Source organism: Rhinatrema bivittatum, chromosome 2, assembly GCF_901001135.1.
Source record: "Rhinatrema bivittatum chromosome 2, aRhiBiv1.1, whole genome shotgun sequence".
NCBI classification, from domain to species: domain Eukaryota; kingdom Metazoa; phylum Chordata; class Amphibia; order Gymnophiona; family Rhinatrematidae; genus Rhinatrema; species Rhinatrema bivittatum.
The window spans coordinates 32,118,891-32,139,701 of NC_042616.1; the positions used below are offsets into that span (position 1 = coordinate 32,118,891).

At 44.5% G+C, this 20,811-nt stretch overlaps 2 protein-coding genes across 2 annotated transcripts in view; both read left to right on the plus strand.

Annotated features, from left to right (window-relative positions):
* LOC115083767 (gastrula zinc finger protein xLCGF3.1-like) overlaps positions 1-20,811 on the plus strand; it is a 165,364-nt gene that overhangs the window by 108,166 nt on the left and 36,387 nt on the right. The gene's annotated exons all lie outside the window — the stretch shown is intronic.
* Positions 7,495-13,342, plus strand: LOC115083770 (gastrula zinc finger protein XlCGF49.1-like). Its single transcript, XM_029587788.1, has 2 exons — positions 7,495-7,610; positions 11,817-13,342. The coding sequence occupies exon 2, from the start codon at positions 11,888-11,890 to the stop codon at positions 12,581-12,583; it is 696 nt and encodes a 231-aa protein (XP_029443648.1). The 5' UTR covers positions 7,495-7,610; positions 11,817-11,887; the 3' UTR covers positions 12,584-13,342.

Genomic DNA, 20,811 nt, shown 5'->3' on the forward strand with positions numbered 1-20,811 from the left:
ACGCACTTAGCACACATGACTATTTTTCACTCATTGATCACCGATTCGGCCTATAACACCACTTGTTTGCTGCTGCACAGGAGTACTATCCATTGTTAAGAACAGGGAGGGGGTTGTACATCCTTGTTCCTGTTGGCCTGCATGGCCGTATTTCAGGACACCTTCATACCTATCTTTCACCCTGTGCAGCCTCCTGTTGTGTTCTGCCATCTCCATATGGTGGACACATGGCTAATGTGAGCTCATGTAAAGCCTTATGCTCCAGGAACCCATTCACATATGAGTAGCTAAGTCCTTTTTGTGGAAGTGACTACCTGTGCTGGAAGGTTGTGTAACCTTCAGTCATTATAGGCGGTTTCCCCCTGAAAATGGGTTACACATCATACTGTGCAGTAGTGGGCCTATGATGATGGCGTTTGTCCGGCCAACAACCTTCTAATGGAGTCCGTTTGGGATAAGCGTGAAAGATGTGTGTAGGCTCACTGGAAGCGTGCTGTAGGCTTTAAACTAACTGGTCAGTGGTGCTTCCCCATTCCACACCACACTTTCTGTCCTATTAAACCAACCGAAGTGGGTTTAATAGGCTGTGGCTTGATCTGTGGCTTGTCACACTGACTCCTTTGCGGGAGATTTGTCAGCCCATCTGGTGAGAGGATGGGTGAACGGGCACTCTGAGTCATGGCAGCCTCATTGTCAACGTGCGCACATCTCCATTTTTTTGATATGTTCCATGGCGTTGCATGCTGCCCTTAACACACATTTGAGGTGCAGATAACACCACATTGATGTGGACACTATCACTGTCCCTTCTACCTGTCAGTCCACTTTCACCATTGCCTCCTTAGTAACGGCCATCAATCACTCTATAGAGCACTGTACACATGCATGGAACCCCCCTTTCGGGCCCAAGCAGATGAGTTGTGCTGCTTGTGAAATGATCAGGAGCTTGTTGCTGGCGATAGTCAGAGCATCACCTCGTGGCATGGAAAAGTGACGTGGCTGCTCAGTGCTGACAGCACAGGTGATGGCTGATATCAAGTGCCATGGTAGGACAGCTGCATGTGATTCCTCCAGTAAATGGAGGCTGGATGTCATCTCTATCATTCAGAGTGTGACGGTTTGTGTGTGCTATGAACATGACCATGCATGGCCAGGTGGCTATTCTCTTGCTTGACATGTGCACTGTGGCCTTCAGTGACTCCATTTGATTATGTGTCCTATATCTGGCCACAACAGTTATTTGCATGTGGGAGAACGCCTGTTACAGGTGACCTGCAGAGGGTCATGATCAGACCCTCTGCGGTTAGCAGTACATGCAATAGTGTGTTGCCAGTGGCTTATCTGTCCTTGTACACAAGGTTTACAGTAAACCTTAGCTGCAAGGTGTGAAGTTTACCCCAAAGTTGACCTATGGTGCTGATCCCTCACTAGTACTACTTTCACAAAACAGTTAGTACTGTTAGTGAGGACATGATGGGCAAGGTGTAAGATACTGTACTTATATTCACATACCATATACATGTAGCATGCACAATCTGCACATGAGCACCTCTGGTTTTGCGAAAATAATATTGAGAAATAGTGTATGCACGCTTTGAAGGCCCTTCTTACCACTTTTGACTGCTATTAATGCCTGTCCATTGACTTCCACATCACCGGTGTTACATTCACAGACAGAGACCACTACATGATATGAGCACCAAGTATTGTACAGTGGGAAAACCATTCTTATGTAGGCCTGACTACATATAAGATGGATATTCCGGCAGAGGGAGGGCGGTGAAGAGAGTGTGTGAAAGGCACACACCGAGTGATGAGAGCAGGCACTGTACACCATTTGGCAGTACCAACTGTCACAGACGTTAGCTGTCTGTTCTAAATGTGGGTACGGAGGCCGAATAGCATTATTATTGGCCACATGACTGCACTGTTGGCTACTTACTCCAGCAGCAGTGTGGGAGAGCTTAATGTTACAGCTAATGGGTCAATGCCTCTCCTTTCTCCACAGATATTCAGTATAGCAGCATACACTGAACACCATAGCTGACTTTTGTTTCAGGCAGCTGCAAGGACACAAGTTCTGTGGATGTAGGATGCTACAGCGATAAAGGACCTTCAGCAAAGTCTCTGCAGCAGCCGATGCTGTTTCTTCTCACGCCCATTAATGAGGCATCAGGATGTTGTAGGGCTGCTATGTGTTGAGCCAGTGCTGCTCAGGCCCTCACACATACCACTTGCAGATGGAAGGGTTGTTGGTGTTGCTGGCAGCCACACATGACGACTATATTGAGGGGACCAAAATAAGGGCCGAGTGAAGGTGCACATGAGTTTGTATGCTTCATTAGGCCTAATGCCCTTAGGCATATGACAGTGATGCCATTAAGGACAGACAGAGGTAAGGCCCATAAGAAGTGCACATGTTTGCCTTTCTGATCAAAGAGGTGAGAGCTGTGAGTGAGCTATGAAGCATGAGGACAAGTGTGTATAGTACTTCCAGCATTGGTGGGACTTCTCTATCCAGCAAGTGCCTACTCACATTGCACTGAATGACTAACACACATACAACACCGCAGCAGTGCCTGGAGCCTGCCCTTATGCAGATAAATAGTGAGACATCTGCATGGAGGCAGTGAATCCCTAGAAGCCATGTGGGGGTGCATGGTTTCCGAAAGGGAAGCGGTTACTGACACACCCCTCCGTATAAGCTTCATCAAAGCGGGAAGGGAAGATTATAAAGGGTTACATGTGTCGAGTGTGCTGAATTGTGGGCATGCCTGCCAAATTGGTGGAAAGAAGATGCAGCTATGTGAAGGACATGCAAGGTAGAGCCCCATTCGACCAACCTCCATTTTGTGGACAGGTATGTAGGTATTTCCTGAACCCAGTGCTCCATCCATGCCGATGTACAGAAGCACAGGGGGGTGAGTGAGCCTACACTGCTTGCCACAGAAGCATGTGCTCTAGTCACTTGATGACAGTGGCCCATCTCTTTATATGGCTATGCTCCAGATGCTGCCATGATGGCATTGACGCCTGATGGTCATACCCTGGCATACCACACATGCCTCATTTCAAAAGGGAAAAGGCCTGAAAAAAAAGGTCTGTACCATGTACACACGTTCACATACATATAGATAGTGAACAGTGTAGTATGTGCACCCTGTCATGGGCCATACCCTCAAATTTAGAGGAGCACCCCCAAACAGATGTTGGGTGGACAGACTTAGCAAGTCATGCAAGTAGCATAAACAAAAATAGGTCTGCCCGGTACATTATCTCCTACCTCGTGTGTGCCAGAACTGCCCTGCTGGGGGAAGGATTTTACCATGCCTTCCTTAAAAGTGAGTCTGTATAAGGTGCTGGCGAAGCTGGCTGCCACTGACTGTGTTCTCCTGGAGTCGTGTATGCACACATGGGGGATCAGGTCTGAGATCTGGATCTATAGCCATTTCTATTCCATGCTGAAGAGCCACATTATGGAAAACACAGCACAGCAAGATTATCCTAGCAGTTTTGGGGGGAGCATACAGTAACGCTCCCCCAGTCTTGTCCAAACATCGGAAGCGGCTTTTCAGAAGGCCGAAGGTACGTTCGATGACTGAGCGTGTGGCACATAAAGCATCATTATAGCTCATCTGTTGCGGCGTGGCAGGCCGGAGTATGGGGGTCATACCCTGAGTCTCCTGTAGCAATGACATATGCAAGCCAATACAAGTGACAATGTTTGTATCAGATGTGTGTATGTGACCACTACTTGCTGTACAACTATATAGGATGAGCAAGGCCATTCTTGTTTCTTAACACCTGACTCTGGGTAGAACATGTTTGCTTTTGCCTATAGCAGGTGTGCTGCTATTAGGAGATATAACATGACTAGGCCTCCTAAACAAGCACACTAATATCACCAGTGTGTATGTGGCAGCTAACTAATGTCCCTATCTTTTAAGATTCAATACGTGTGGTAAGAGCTTATGCATAGATTACTCCAGTCACTGTTCACGAACATATCTGCTCAATATGACGTTTTATGTAGGTACCGATTCACAATAACATGCATGGCGTAATCAGGCAGCCCCTGAACGTGCGCAGCTGAATGTTAGTGATCCAAAGGTGTGAGGAGGATCATAAACCTCATGACCTCAGGTACACCGTTGACAATGCCAGTAACCCTTGCTATAGTTGATACGTGTAGGTTGTCAACTAGTGAAGTGAAGTAAGCAATGCATGCACCATAGAGCCCCTTCATATTGTCCATTCTTTGGTTGCTTGTGAACCTGGATGTTGGCAGGCCATAGCAACAGGTTGTGAGCCACAGCCATTCCGCCACTAAAGGTTACAGTATGAAGCATTGGGGCCTGGTGTGATGGGTGCATTTCACTGTATCCTGACAGGTGTTAGCATCCCATTTGTGTGGCATAACAGAAATACACATTACAGAGATGGAACATGTATGGAAAAGTTTCTCTTACCTACAAGCCAACCATCACCGGACAGACCGGCCTCAAATTTGCGAAACAGAACAGATTGCCTGAGTATAAAGGAATCGTGCGCTGATCCCGGGACCCTGGACGTCACTGCGAGGATCCGCATTCCCGCATCACAGACCACTTGCACGTTGAGGGAGTGGAAGAGCTTTCTGTTGCGGTAAGTCTCCTCCCTCAGACGGGGTGGAATGATGGCCACATGAGTGCAGTCAATAGCTCCAATGACATTAGGAAAGTGGGCAAAAGCATAGAAACCGCGCTTCAAGTCCATCAAGTCCTGCCTGTTGCGAGGAAAGCATATGTATCGAGGCATGCGGTCTATAACTGCTTCAATGCCCTGGTCCAGACAGCGTGAAAAGGTGTTTTGGGACATCCCACCCACAACAGCTACTGTGGACTGGAAGGAGCCGCTTGCCGTGAAATGCAAGGCGGCCATGAGTTTGGTGAGGCCCGGGACAGCACGATCCTTTCTGGTTCAAGGGTCTAGACCACCTTGTATGTCTTCATATAATTCCAGGATAGCACGAGAGCTGAGACGTTACCTGGTAATCACTACGTCCTCTGGCATATCCAGCAGTGAAGTTCGTGGAAGACAGATCCGCTGCCTGTACCTGCGGCGACATCGTGCCAGAGCCCGTACCAGCGGTGCTGGTACTTCCCTCACGTGTCTTGCAAGGGGCCTTGCCCCGGATCCTGGGTGACCCACACCCACATCCTGGCGTCTGCGGCGGGCCTGCTCAGCCATGAAGTGAGCTTGCCAAGTGCACTTGGGACTTTGTAGATGTGGTAGGGAACATTGACCTACTAAGAACAAGCCTTTTTATTGGTCCAGAATGGCTTTGTAGGTGTCCGGGGATTGTTTAAAGTTTTTTCGCACACCGCAATACTATCGCAGGATGCGCTACGCGCAGTGAAACTGCCTAACGCATTTGAAAAAAGATGTAGCTATTGGGCGCGTTATGAGCCGCGATAAGAGCACAGCCGTTTCGCGGATCGCGGTAAGTACTCCCTACTTTACATTTGTCCCGCCCCCAACTCCGCCCCCTGAATACAATTTAAAATTTGCATTCGCACACCGCAATAAGCCCTGTTACCGCGGTGTGCGATAAGTCCTTAGAAAACAACCCCCTACGTTTGGACTTGCGAGCGCAGGAGGATGCGTCCTTTGAGAGCGTGTTGTGTGCGGGTCTTTTGGATTCCCGCCCCGATTAGTAGTGATTGAGTACATCCCACTTGTCTGGACTGATCTGACTATGAACAGGAAGGGAAAATGTGGTTCTTACCTGCTAATTTTCGTTCCAGTAATACCACAGATCAGTCCAGAGACCCTCCCTGTCGCTGCCAAAAGGCTGTTTTCCTGATTTATTTATTTATTTGACGGTTTTTCATATACCGACGCTCATCAAAGATATCACATCGGTGTACATAGAACGAAAAAGCGATACGCCAATGGCATTTGACATTAATCGTGTTGGAATATATGAAGTGAACATATAATATAATGAACATTTACAGAGTAATTAAATGATGTTTAAAGGGTATATAGTGCAACAACCTATGTGTAGAGCAAAATAATATATACAAGATATTATGTACTGGTTAATATATACAGGAAGATGTACACAGTATAATAACAATGGAATGCATTAAAACTGAAAATGAGTTGGGGTATGGGGGGAATGGGAGTACGGGGGAGAGGGGGAGAGGAGTGGTGGAGGAGAGGGGAAGGGGGAGAATCATGTTTTAGGTGTGGGAGTAAAGGGAAAATCAGCTAGGGATTGGAAAGGGAGAGGAAAGGTGGTGAAAATTAAGATGTAATATTAAGATGTAATATATTCCGAAGAGTTGTTTTTTTTTTTTTGTACATTTTTTTTTGGGTTTCTGGTGGTGACAGAGGCTCCAGTGCAGGGGGTTCTAGCCCTGCTTTACCAGTTCGCCATGGAGAGGGTTTTAAGTTCTAATCTTTGGCTTGGGTACAGGTCAATACTGAGGAGCCGCAGGTGGCCCTGTCTGATATGTGGCAGTGCCTCAAAGGTCTGTTCTCTGCCTCCATCTGCTGGTGGGGTTGCATAAACCCTCTAGTTGGGGTATGGGGGGAATGGGAGTACGGGGGAGAGGAGTGGTGGAGGAGAGGGGAAGGGGGAGCATCATGTTTTAGGTGTGGGAGTAAAGGGAAAATCAGTTCTTTTGCATATTTAACCCTAACTTGAATGCAAAAAGTTGTAATTCTGCTGTTGACTCTCTTCCTTTGTATTTTGCATATTACCCAGTTAGCCCCTCCCTTGTTCATTGTAATTTCCTTTCTCAGTTACTTGTAAACCGACATGATGTGTCCTACGAATGCCGGTATAAAAAAGTGTTAAATAAATAAAAAAATAAAATAAAAAAAATAGTCTGGACTGATCTGTGGTATTATAGGAATGAAAATTAGCAGGTAAGAGCCATTTTTCCTTTCTTTTAAGAAATGGCTGGCATGTGCTCTGTTGTATTTTTAGACTTGTATTATCACTTCCTTCCCCCCACAGGGGATCCACATCAATTAAGGAAAAAGCCATCAGTGCAGTATAAAATGCAAATACTCCCTAATGGAGCTCTACCCATCCCCTACTCTCGCTTTTCAGGCACCTTCCTGAAATTCTCCCTGCATAAAGAGAACCCCAACAAAGTTTAGAAAAGTCCCCGGCCCCTGGTGTTACTTGCATCCAACTTTAGTTTACCTGAACTTCTGAAATCATAGCAAGAATAAAAGCTTTGGAGTTAAGGGGCTGTTGGAGGCTAAGCTGGCCTGCCTTCCTGTTCCCCTTTTTCTTCCTCGGGCTTTAATATTTTTCAAACCACATCTCCTGTGTGCATCGTCATCGGTGATAATTCTGCGTCCATTCACAATACGCTTCACCCTGTGCAGGTGCTGGTTTAATCATCAGCTGAAGGTTTTTTTTGGCAGTTTTGTTAAACAGAATGTCCTTAATTTGAGGAGGAGAGATGATGTAATTCTCTTTTTCCCAGGACCAGGCTCTGCAGCCGAGAAACCAGATCTGACAGGAAGGCCTGAGCAGGAGGAAGATTCCTGTGTCCGGGATCAGCAGGAGCCAAGAGACGGAAGGAGGCATGAGAGCTCCTGCACAGGTGAGTGACAGCTCAGGTAGAGGAGGGGATTCGTGTGTAAGGGCCCTCGGACGCTCCTCTGGATCTTTATGAGGGAGGGGGGGGCCTTCTGATTCCTGCAGGATTTCTTTTATTGATGGCTGCTGCTTCTTCCTTCAGTGTCTTCCTGTTTCCACTTGTGCATTATTCGTAATGATATTAATGTGACCTGAAATGCAACTACCTAAAGGAGCTAAGTTCTGTTTCCATGAACCTGTTAATTTAATATTGTGTATTAGAAACCTAAGAGGTCTGGCTGGAGATGGGAGGATGAAAATCGTATATTCTGATTGGCCACTTTTGTCCAGTCACCCCCAAAACCTTTCCATTGTTCCGCCGATGAAAGGTGAATAGAAGCTTCATTTGGTCATCAGGCCAGGAACCTAAAATGAGGGGGGGTGAAGTCTTGTCGATTTTACTAATCTACCATCCTCTTACCCCTCCCCTCCCCCCTTAATTTTGATTTTGGGCAAATCAAATATGTAGTGCTAAGATTCATTCCTGTTGCATCATCCCCCGGTAGGATTTACTAATGGTGGCTGATTTCATGTCTTCTGTTTCCCTCAAATTTGAAGTTAGTTGTTGCTGGTGATTTTAATGCTCATTCTGGATCTGTTCCAAAGGGCCGTTTTATCTGAGATTTACACTATTCTTAGTGCCCTAAGTCTGGTGCGGGGGATCCCATGAACCCCTTCCTCAAACTGAGCACACCCTAAACCTGTTAATGGTCCCTGAATTCTGGAAACGGTATACAATAAAATAAATAAAAACATATATATAGATATATACACAAGCAAATCATCAAAGCACAAATGAACCAACAAAAATAATAAAAACAGCAAAACTATCTAAACAGCAGCAAACTAAAGATCAATCAGAAACCATGGCTTCTTCGAGAAGCCCTTATTGAGACATCTGCGAAGCTGCACCTTGGTCTTATGTGCATACCTTCGTGTCGCACTACTGTCTTGATAACATCTGAAAGACTGACAGTAAATTTGGACAAGCAATTTTGCAAAATCTGGTTTCGCGGTAGTCTACTCTCCATGGTGCGGGCTGGGTTGCTTACTAAGATTAAGATTCATCAAACTGCTATAAACATAGTGAAAATAGCGCCGACGATGAAAAAAAAAAAGGAGCATATTAGGCAAATTAGCAGCCTGCCACATCACATAGGTAAATACCGCATGTGGCATTGTGTCAGTGCATTGCGTGTTGTGTCGGCACTTGCGTCATTTTACACAAGTAGCATAAATTACAAGTGGTGCGTTATTTTTATCAGTTTATATATACAGACTTCCTGCATCTGCTTCTTTGAGGATATGTCGAGGCATGGGTTAGCGGAGAGGAGATGAATAGTGGATTAGGAGTTAGTTGTTGCGAATTCTGAGTGCTTTGTCCTGTTCTTTACTGTTTTTCCTTGTGTGTACCTTGGCCTTTGTCTTTTGTCTGTCTGTGTGTATGAAAGTTTTTGTTTATCACGTTTGTCAGTTTGTCATTTTCTGTGGAGGAGGTGAGTGGAGGTTGTGGAGAGGATGGAGCGTGAGAGGTGTGGGGAGAGAGGAGAGGTGTGTGGATAGGAGGGGGGGGGAACGTGGTGGGTCGAGATCACATCAGACAAATGGGTACTGGATATCATACGAGAAGGATACACACTGGAGTTTCGCAGCACTCCTCGGGACATGTTCATGATGTCTCCTTGCCACTCCCAGCACAAGAAGCAGGCAGTGGAGTCTACCTTGATAAGGCTCCTCAAATTGAGAGCTATAATTCCAGTACCTGCATCCCAGGAAAATACGGGACGTTATTCCATCTATTTCATCGTACCCAAGAAAGAGGGTTCCTTTCGCCCCATCCTGGGCCTCAAGAGTGTCAACCGACACCTACGGGTAATTCATTTCCGCATGGAAACTCTACGCTCCATCATAATGGCCGAACAACCGGGAGAGTTCCTAACCTCACTGGACCTCTCCGAGGCCGACCTTCATATTCCAGTCCGGCAAGAACATCAGCGTTTCCTACGCTTTGAAGGTCCAGGTAGCGGCTCTCTCCTGTTTCAGAGGCGAGGTGAACGGAACCCGCCTGTCGGCGCATCCGGGCATAGCCCATTTTCTTAAAGGGGCAAAGCACCTCCGGCCACCCCTACGGTGGCCAGTACTGGAATTTTTGGTAGGGCCCTCCTTTCGGCCGCTGCGCAGTCTGTCCTTACACCTATTAACTCTGAAAATGGTGGTCCTGGTGGCGAGTTGCTCAGCTCGTCGCACCTCTGAACTACAGGCATTGTCATGTAGGGAACCATTGCTCCGGATGACCCCAGGGCATTACAGCTTCGTACCGTTCCATCCTTCTTGCCCAAGGCAGTCTCAGAGTTTCATGCGAATCAGTCCATTTTGTTGCTGTCCCTAGATAGGCAAAAGGACACGGAAGACTACCACTTCCTCCTCTTTGTCACGGCAGCAATGCTTTTCCTGCCACCCCCCATTTCCGAGCCGTTTGCCACAAACACATAGCCAAAGCTGGAATATAGAAAGAAGCGGTTTTCTTACCTATAAGCCAACCATCATCGTACAGGCCGTCCTCAAAATGTTCACACAGGCCGATTGCCTAAGTATAAGGGAATCGTGCGCGGCTCCCGGGTACTTGGACACCACACCAAGGATGGACATTCGAGCCTCACAGACTACTTGCACTTTGATGGAGTGGAAGAGCTTTCTGTTGCGGTACATCTCCTCCCTGTCACGGGGCTGGAGTGATGGCCATGTCAGTGCAGTCGATAGCTCCCAGAACATCGGGAAAGTGTGCGAAGGCATAAAAGCCTCTCTTCAAGCCCATCAAGTCCCGAGGAAATGGTAGGCAGCGATTAATGCGGTCAGAGATTGCTGTGATGACCTGGTCCAGACAGTGGGAAAAAGTGGTTTGGGACATTCCCCCCCACGACTCCTACTGTCATTTGGAAGGAGCCGCTTGCCATGAAATCCAGGGTGGCCAACAGTTTGGTGAGGCCAGACACAGTGTGGGACTTTGCGGTGAACTGATTCAAATCCCCTCGGATTTCTTCATGTAATTCCAGGATAGCCCGAGAGCTGAGGTGATACCTGCAAGCCACATAAGTCCTCTGGCCTGCCCAGCAAGGATGTTCATGGAGGAAAGGTGCGCTCCCTGTATCTCCTCTGCCGTGGCCGCCTGCGTGCCAGACACTGCCCGGGGCCCCAATCCTGCGGGGCCGGTGGCTGTGCCTGAGCTGCAGGGACTTCCCTAGATAGGCTTGGAACTGGCCTTGCCTGTCTCTTGAAGGTGGTGTTCCTCTTGTTGTTGTCTGTGGCGAGCCTCCCGAAACATCCAGCATTCCCCAACAATTAAACTTGCTACAAGCATTCTGGCTTTAGAAAGCTAGCCCAGGTAAGAACAGGTGCTTTTATTGGGGCAGGAAGGCCCGGTAGGTGTGTCCGTTATCATTCCTCTTTTTATTGCATGCGATAATCGCTGCGATCCACGATATTGCCCACGCTAAATACTTTTTTCACTATACTGCAAAAAAAAAAAAAAGGTGTAGTTATTTCCAGTGTTAAATCACGCGATAGTGTGTGTTTCTCTATCGCAGGCTCTATAGCAGACCATTTCCTTATACTCCGCCCACTTGAATACGAATTTTTGATTTCCATGTGCATTTTGTGTTACGGCGTTATCACACACGTTAGGGCCCTAACGGTAAATGACCCCTGTAACGCCTCTGCAACCCTCAGCTTGGGACTCCCCACATGGCTTTTTAGCCCAAGCATTCCAAGCGGAGACGTCTTGTCCAAAATTCATTGTGAATATGCTGAAAACTAGGCCTGTTTGTGGCTCGCGAGGACTGGAGTTGGCCACTCCTGCTCTAGCTATAAAGATATATAATGCATTATAATGTAAAGAAGGAAGCCATTTCATTGTTTGATAACCATTAATGAATGCGTTAAGAACCTTTTATTTCGTCCCTATTAATTATATGACAGTGACTACATTGATTTCCTCATTTGTCTGTCCAAAATTCCTTTTCCTTCTGAAAACTTTGTTGGAGTAAAACACATGCACTTAGCTCTCTATTGTACAATCAGCTCTAGGGGGTCTGAATAAGGGGCCTGAGAGCTTTTCATGTGCCCCCCCCCCCCCAACATATAAAATAATGTCTGTATTTTCTCTCTTACCCAGCAGGTTATGGGATCCGTCGTGAAAATAAGAAGCAGGAGACGGGATGTGCTGAAAACCAAAAAACCTGCAAGATGCTTCTGGAGAAAGACAAAGAAAGGTTTATCCAGGGATTAGAGGAGGAGAGTGACTGGAGGGCAGAGTCTAAATCGAGGAGCTGTACAAGAGAGAATCTGTCTTTATGTATGGAGTGTGGTAAAAGCTTTTATCGGAAATCCTACTTAAAAATCCATCAGAGGATCCATGCTGGAGATAAACTATTTAAATGTCAACACTGCAGTAAAAGCTTTTATCAGAAATCACATTTAAATGTGCATCAGAGGAACCACACAGGAGAGAAACCCTTTACATGTCCAGACTGTGGTAAAAGTTTTAATCGGAAAACATATTTAAAAGTTCATCAGAGGATTCATTCGGGAGAGAAACCATTTACATGTCTAGACTGTGGTAAAAGCTTTAATCGGAAATCAAATATAAATGCACATCAGAGGATCCATGCAGGAAAAAAATCATTTATATGTCCACAGTGTGGCAAAAGCTTTAATTGGAAATCAAATTTAAAGATACACCAAAGGACCCATACAGGAGAAAAACCATTTTCATGTCCAGAATGTGGTAAAAGCTTCAGTCAGCAATCACAATTAAAACCACACCAGAAGATTCATCTGAAAGAAAAGCAATTTACATGTCCAAAATATGGACAAAGCTTTCAAAGTAAATCAATTTTAAAAGCACACCAGAAGATCCAAATAGGAGAGGAAGCAGAGTGAAGAGAGAGAGCAGGAGATGGAGGAGTTGGCGATTAAGCTCCTGACTTGTATGGAAATAGATCTGTATGCTGGGATCCACAAGAGAGGAAGGATTGCCTAAGACAACCCTGACACCTAAATAAAAAGCATGATCAGTAAGATCAACAAGGCTATAATCTTCATAAAGGGACCATCTGTTGATATCAAAGAAATAAATCTGATACAGTATGGGACAGCAAAAACCATTATTGAGAAAGTCCTATGAGTAACGACACAAGGGTAGAAGCAAATGAGAAAAATGGCCGTCTCCATGGGAAATTGTATAGAGGAAAAAATAAACTCATTCCATGTGGTGAGAACATGAAAAATTCAAAATCTCAAGCTGCACTAGCAAAAGATCTTAACTTCACATACTGAAATAGCAAGAGAAACACACAAGCTGAAAATAGAAAGGAGGGAATATCAAACTAAAAAATTTAGAACCCAAAGCAGTTCTTATAGGGAAGGAAAGACCATTAACCAACATAACATAAGACTTGCTGTACTGGGTCAGACCAAGGGTTCATCAGCACAGCATCCTGTTTCCAACAGTGGCTAAGCCAGGTCACAGGTACCTGGCAGGATCCCAAGGGGCAGACAGATTCCAAGCTGCTTATCCCAAGGACAAGCAGTGGATTTCTGCAACTCTACCTTAATAATGATTTATGGACTGTTCCTCCACGAACTTGTCCAAAGCTACATTAACAGCGTTCACACCATCCTCTGGCAACAAATTCCAGAGTTTAATTATGTGGTGAGTAAAAAATATATTTGTTCTTATTAGTTTTAAATGTATTACCTAGTAGCTTCAATGTGTGTCCCCTGGTTTTTGTACTATTGAAAGAGTAAACAACTGATTAACATTTACTCATTCCATTCCACTTATTTTATAGATCTCTAACATATCCCCCCTCAGCTGTCTCTTCTCCAAGCTGTCTTGTCCTAACCTCTTTAACCTTTCCTCATAGGGAAATTGTTCCATCTTCTTTATCATTTTGATCGCCCTTCTCTGCACCTTTTCTGATTCTGCTATGTCTTTTATAAGATACAGTGACCAGAACTGAACACAATATTCAAAATGAGGTTGCACCATGGAGTGATACATTCTCTGGGTTATTCTCCATTCCTTTCCTAATAATCCCCAGCATTCTATTTGCTTTCTTGGCTGCTGCTGCTGTACACTGAGCAGAAGATTTCAATGTATTATCAACAATGATGCCTAGATCCTTTTCCTGAATGGTGACTCCTAATGTAGTGTGTAGCAATAATTTGGATTACTCTCCCTAAGTACATCACTTTGCACTTGTCCATATTCAATTTCATTTGCCATTTGCATGCCCAGTCTCCCAGTTTTGCAAGGTCCTCTCTTGCAATTTCTCACAAATCCTCTTGAGATCTAACAACTTTGAATAATTTTGTGTCATCTGCAGATTTGATCCTCTCACTTGTTGTTCCCATTTCCAGATCGTTTATCAATATATTAAAAAGCAGTGGTCCCAGAACAGATCCCTGGGGGACTCCACTATTCACCTGTCTCCATTGGGAAAAGTTACCATTTAGCCCTACTCTCTGTTTTCGATCTTTTAACCAGTTGGCAATCCACAATAGGACACTGCCCCATATCCCATGACATTTTAATTTCCTAAGAAGTTTCTCATGAGGGAGTTTGTCAAATGCTTTTTAGAAATCCAGATACACTACTGTATATCATCTGGCTCACCTTTATCCATGTTTATTGTTGCCATGTTGGCTTTGTCCCATTAAACTCTGCCTATCTATAAGTTCAGCAATTTTGTTCTTTATGATAGTTTCTACCATTTTGCTTGGCGCAGATGTCAGACTCACTGGTCTGTAGTTTCCTGGATCACCCCTGGATCCCTTTTTTAAAAATTGGCGTTACGTTGGCCACCCTCCAGTCTTCACGTACAAGAAGCGATGTTAATGAGAGTTTACAAATTTCCAATAGCAGGATCCGCAATTTCATTTCTCAGTTAAACCAGCACCGACCAAAGCTGAAACAAAATTCTGGAGAAATGTATATGAGGATCCTGTAGAGTATAACCGAGGAGCAGCATGGTCACTCGGTGTAACCCTTTGTCCAGAGTTCAGGTGGCCCCCTATGGGCCATAAAAGTCTTTATTTGCTGTTGGCTGCCTCCACACTCTTTTTCCCCCATCTCTCAAGGGGTGGATTCTTTCTGCGGGGGTAAATGTAGTCCTTTGTGGCCAAAAGACGTTTCTCCCATGTGTGTAACGCAAAGGAGATTTTTGGGGTTACGTAGGAGATGTTAGGAAGAGATTGCTTCCCTACTACAGACATAGAAACATACATAGAAATGACGGCAGAAGAAGACCAACCGGTCCATCCAGTCTGCCCAGCAAGCTTCACACATTTGTTCTCATACTTAACTGTTTCTCTTGGCTCTTAGTAACCTTATGTTCTAATTCCCTTTTCACCCCCACCATTAATGTAGAGAGCAGTGCTGGAGCTGCTTCCAAGTGAAATATTAAGTTTGATTAGTTGGGTAAGCGGCAGCATAGCTCTCTGCCATGAAGCAGAGGGCAATGCTGGAAATGTGTGAAGTATCAGTTTTTCTTTTCCCCTGTCATTGAAGCAAGGAGTCATGCCGGACATGCACCAAAAGTGAAGAATGCCTTGAAAGTCACATTAACTATCATCAAATATTGAAAAGCCTAATAATTGGTAATACCTATAAGCCCATGAACCCATCCCTGTTTTTTTTTCTTTTTTTCTTTTCTTTTTTTAATTGGGAGATGGATGCCCTTCATCCTTCTACTCTGTGAAGGTGGACACCTACCACCGGCCACTGGCATCCCGCTCCGTTAATGCCTCTGTGGCTACTGCCGCTCCATGCAGTGTTTTACTACCTGCTCTTTATATGCGTCCTCTAGAACTGATGGATCCCATCCCTGGGTTTTTTTATTATTTATTTAATTGGGAGATGACAGCCCTCCATCCTTCCGCTCCGTGAAGGTGGACACCTACCACTGGCCACTGGCATCCCGCTCCGTGAATGCCTCTGTGGCTACTGCCGCTCTGTGCAGTATTTTACTACCTGCTCTTTATATGGACACCTACCACTGGCCACTGGCATCCCGCTCCGTGAATGCCTCTGTGGCTACTGCCGCTCCGTGCAGTATTTTACTACCTGCTCTTTATATGTGTCCTCTAGACCTGATGGATCCCATCCCTGTTTTGTTTTTTGTTTTTGTTTTTTATTTAATTGGGAGATGACAGCCCTACATCCTTCCGCTCCATGAAGGTGGACACCTACCACTGGCCACTGGCATCCCGCTCCGTGAATGCCTCTGTGGCTACTGCCGCTCCGTGCAGTATTTTACTACCTGCTCTTTATATGCGTCCTCTGGACCTGATGGATCCACAATATTTATCCCATGCCCCTTTGAAGTGCTTCACAGTTTTGGACTTCACCACTTCCTCCGGAAGGGCATTCCAGGCATCCACCACTCTCTCCGTGAAGAAATTCTTCCTGACATTGGTTCTTAGTCTTCCTCCTTGGAGCCTCAGCTCGTGACCTCTGGTTCTGCTGATTTTTTTCTGTTGGAAAAGGTTTGTCATTGTCTTTGGATCGTTAAAGTTTTTCAAGTATCTGAAAGTTTGAATCATATCACCCCTGCTCCTCCTTTCCTCCAGGGTGTACATATTTAGATTCTTCAATCTCTCCTCGTATGTCAACCGATGAAGACCCTCCACCTTCCTGGTCGCCCTTCTCTGTACCGCCTCCAACTTGTCCTTGTCTCTTTGTAGATACGGTCTCCAGAACTGAACACAGTACTCCAGGTGAGGCCTCACCAAGGACCTGTACAAGGGGATTATCACTTCCCTTTTCTTACTCGATATTCCTCTCTCTATGCATCCCAGCATTCTTCTGGCTTTTGCAATCGCCTTGTCGCATTGTTTCGCCGACTTCATATCATTAGACACTATCACCCCAAGGTCTCTCTCCTGCTCCGTGCACATCAGCCTTTCCCCCCCCATCGAATACAGTTCATTCGGATTTCCACTCCCCAAATGCATGACTTTGCACTTCTTGGCATTGAATTTCAGCTGCCATATCTTCGACCACTCTTCCAGCTTCCTTAAATCCCGTCTCATTCTCTCCACTCCTTCCGGCGTGTCCACTCTGTTGCAGATCTTAGTGTCGTCCGCAAAAAGACAAACCTTACCTTCTATCCCGTCCGCAATGTCGCTCACAAAGATATTGAACAGGACCGGTCCCAACACCGATCCTTGCGGTACACCACTTAAAACCGCTCTCTCTTCAGAGAAAGTTCCATTTACCATCACGCATTGTCTTCTGTCCGTCAACCAGTTTGCAATCCAGGTCACCACTTCGGCACTCACTCCCAAGCTTTTTGTTTTATTCACCAGTCTCCTGTGCGGAACCGTATCAAAAGCTTTGCTGAAATCCAAGTAGATGACATCTAGCGCTCTTCCTTGATCCAATTCCTTGGTTACCCAGTCGAAAAAGTCAATCAGATTTGTCTGACAGGATCTTCCCCTGGTGAATCCATGCTGCCTCTGGTCCATCAATTCTCCGGACTGTAGATATTTCACTATTCTCTCTTTCAACAGTGACTCCATTACTTTTCCCACCACCGAAGTGAGGCTAACCGGTCTGTAGTTACCAGCCTCTTCTCTGTTCCCACTCTTGTGAAGCGGGACCACCACCGCTCTTCTCCAATCACTCGGCACCACTCCCGTTTCTAGGGATCTATTGAACAGGTCACACAGCGGACCCGCCAGCACATCTCTGAGCTCCCTCAGAATCCTTGGATGAATCCCATCAGGCCCCATGGCTTTGTCCACTTTCAGATTCTTTAGCTCTTCCCATACATTTTCTACTGTAAAATGATTTTCATCTATTCCACTACCCTCCAGCTTCTTGTGTAGAAATGGTCCTTCTCCAGGGTCTTCTTTAGTGAATACAGAGCTGAAGTATTCATTTAATATTTCTGCCATTTCTTCGTCTCTCTCCACACATTGATCATTTCCACCTTTCAATTTCACTATACCACTATGGACTTTTCTCTTTTCGCTGATGTATCTGAAAAATGTTTTGTCACCATTTTTTATCTCCTTGGCAATCCTCTCTTCCGCTTGACTTTTTGCCAACTTGATTAATTTCTTCGTCTCCCTCAGTTGAATCAAATATTCTTCTTTGTGCTCCTCCCTTTGGGATCTTTTATATTTTTTGAATGCTGTTCTTTTAGCTTTAATTTTGTCAGCCACCTCGTTTGAGAACCAGATAGGTTTCATTTTCCTTTTGCTTTTCTTTACATTTCTAACATAAAGAGTAGTTGCCTTGGTGATTGCTCCTTTTAGATTGATCCACTGCTGATCCACATCTCTCTCATTCTCCCATCCATTTAGTTCTTCCTCTAGGTACTTCCCCATTTCCTCAAAGTCTGTGTTTTTGAATTGTAAAACTCGGGTCTTTGTGGTTCTTTTCCCTATTCTTTTAGTGATATTAAACCATATTGTTTGATGATCACTGGTGCTGAGGTGGGTGCCCACCTCGACATCAGAGACATTATCTGCATTAGTGAGCACTAAGTCGAGTATATTTCCTTCTCTCGTGGGTTCTAATACCATTTGTTTGAACAAAGCTACTTGCATGGCATCTACTATTGCTCTACTATTTTTAGATTCTGCAGATGGGATTTTCCAGTCTACATCTGGCATATTAAAGTCACCCACGATCACCACTTCTCCCTTCTTACCTATCTTATGGATGTCTTCAACCAGGTCTCTGTCCAGCTCTTCCTTTTGGTTCGGGGGCCTGTAAACCACTCCAATATAAATTGATGCTCCATCATCTGTTTTTAGGTCTACCCATAGTGCTTCTTCCTTGCCCCAACTTCCTTGTAGCTCAGATGCTTGGATATTGTTTCTGACATAAAGAGCCACACCTCCCCCTTTTCTATCCACTCTGTCCTTCCTTAACAAGTTATAGCCTGGTATTGCCGTATCCCAATCATGAGATTCTGTGAACCATGTCTCTGTGATAGCAACAATGTCCACTTCTGCCTCTATCATTAGGGCCTGCAGATCTGGTATTTTATTTCCCAAACTATGAGCATTTGTGGTCATAGCTTTCCAGGTACTCTCTTTAAGATTATTGCTTTTCCTGTACTCCTTATGAGACTTTAGTTGAGATTTGTTATTCACTTCACTCTTTCCTTTTGCAGTTGTGCCACTGATGCCAGAGTTATCCATCTCAATTTGCTTTTTCTTTTGGTTATGTATCTTGAAATTCTGCATGCATTGGTTTTCTCTCTTTTCTGGTAACACTTCAATGTTTTTCTCTAGGACTTCAGTTTTTAATATAGGGAAGGCTTTTTGTTCTTGTTGCATTTGATACTGTGTGTGTCTCCTAGTAACTGGTCCAATTCTACCAGAGCCCACTGTAATCCTGGTTTTTAATGATTTACTTAATGACCTGCTTGAGTGGGGGGGTATACTTGTTGGCTGCAAATCTGCCACGAATGGGTGACTATGGGACACATGTGTAATCCTACCTGAGCCTACTGTATTTCTTTTTCTTGACTCCTGGTTATTCTTTGGTATTGGGGAATTATTTTCTGAGTAATGCAATGTGGGTGTATTTTTTGTAATTAAAGCTAATTGAGCTTTAACCTCAGTCAGCTCCTTTTTCATAGAAGAGAGTTGTGCACAGATTGGGCAAGTTCTACGTTTCCAGATGTTTTCCCTCAGAATAAAGGCTCCACAACAGTTGCAAAGGATAGTTCTCATATTGGTAAAGTTTTGGGTTGGTGATTCTTAGATGGTAACAATTTACTAATTTATCTTGTTGCTAATGCTAATTTAGTCAGTCTATATTAGAATCTAAGGCCAGGGGTGGGTGGGAAACAAACAGTTGAACCTGGGACAAGCTGAGTAGAGCAGGACACTTTCTGGAACTTTATTCGTCCTTAAGCTATTAAAGATCCCTCAGCACTTCTGTGCCAATATTAAGCAGATTATTAAAGAACAGCTATACAAAATAGAAATGCAGTTATACTGGATCTTAAAAAACAGACAGTTTGCAAGGAACCAATTATAATTATTATATAATAACAGACCTAGAGAAAGGTATAAACTGAGCAGTTCTACTTCACAGAGAACTCAGATATTAATGGAGCACAGAGCAATGATCAGAAGGAAAAGTGAAAGTAAACCAGCAGGGTTTTGGGGTTTTTTTTTTTTGTTTTTGTGGTTTGTTTTTTTCCCCCAGAAAGACCACCACCAAAATTAAGAGTAAGAGCACTTGAAAGAAGGGAGATTGAGAGACTTTTTCCCCAGAAAGAGCACCACAGAAATTAAGAGTAAGAGCACTTGAAAGAAGGGAAATTGAGAGACTTTCCTATTACACAGCGCTCAGAGGCTAGTAAATCAAATCACCAGTAGAGGAATATTAAGAAACACTGATATCTATTATGCACAGATTCTCTACTATATATTAATTCAAATTTTAAGACAGCCTTATCTGCACCGGGAACAGAAGATTCCTCTTTTGGTCTTCCACTAAGCAGTCTGCAATGCTCTAGCCAGGTCACTAATTAGCTTCTCTGCCACACCCAGTCTGGTTTTAACCGGACACCTTTAGGAACCTTCCAGTTCTTAGATATTAAAGATCCCTCAGCACTTCTGTGCCAATATTAAGCAGATTATTAAAGAACAGCTATACAAAATAGAAATGCAGTTATACTGGATCTTAAAAAACAGACAGTTTGCAAGGAACCAATTATAATTATTATATAATAACAGACCTAGAGAAAGGTATAAACTGAGCAGTTCTACTTCACAGAGAACTCAGATATTAATGGAGCACAGAGCAATGATCAGAAGGAAAAGTGAAAGTAAACCAGCAGGGTTTTGGGGTTTTTTTTTTGTTTTTGTGGTTTGTTTTTTTCCCCCAGAAAGACCACCACCAAAATTAAGAGTAAGAGCACTTGAAAGAAGGGAGATTGAGAGACTTTTTCCCCAGAAAGAGCACCACAGAAATTAAGAGTAAGAGCACTTGAAAGAAGGGAAATTGAGAGACTTTCCTATTACACAGCGCTCAGAGGCTAGTAAATCAAATCACCAGTAGAGGAATATTAAGAAACACTGATATCTATTATGCACAGATTCTCTACTATATATTAATTCAAATTTTAAGACAG

What these genes read in the sequence shown, in the direction of transcription:
- LOC115083770 (XM_029587788.1), top strand. Translation starts at nt 11,888, where the DNA reads ATGCTTCTGGAGAAAGACAAAGAAAGGTTTATCCAGGGATTAGAGGAG.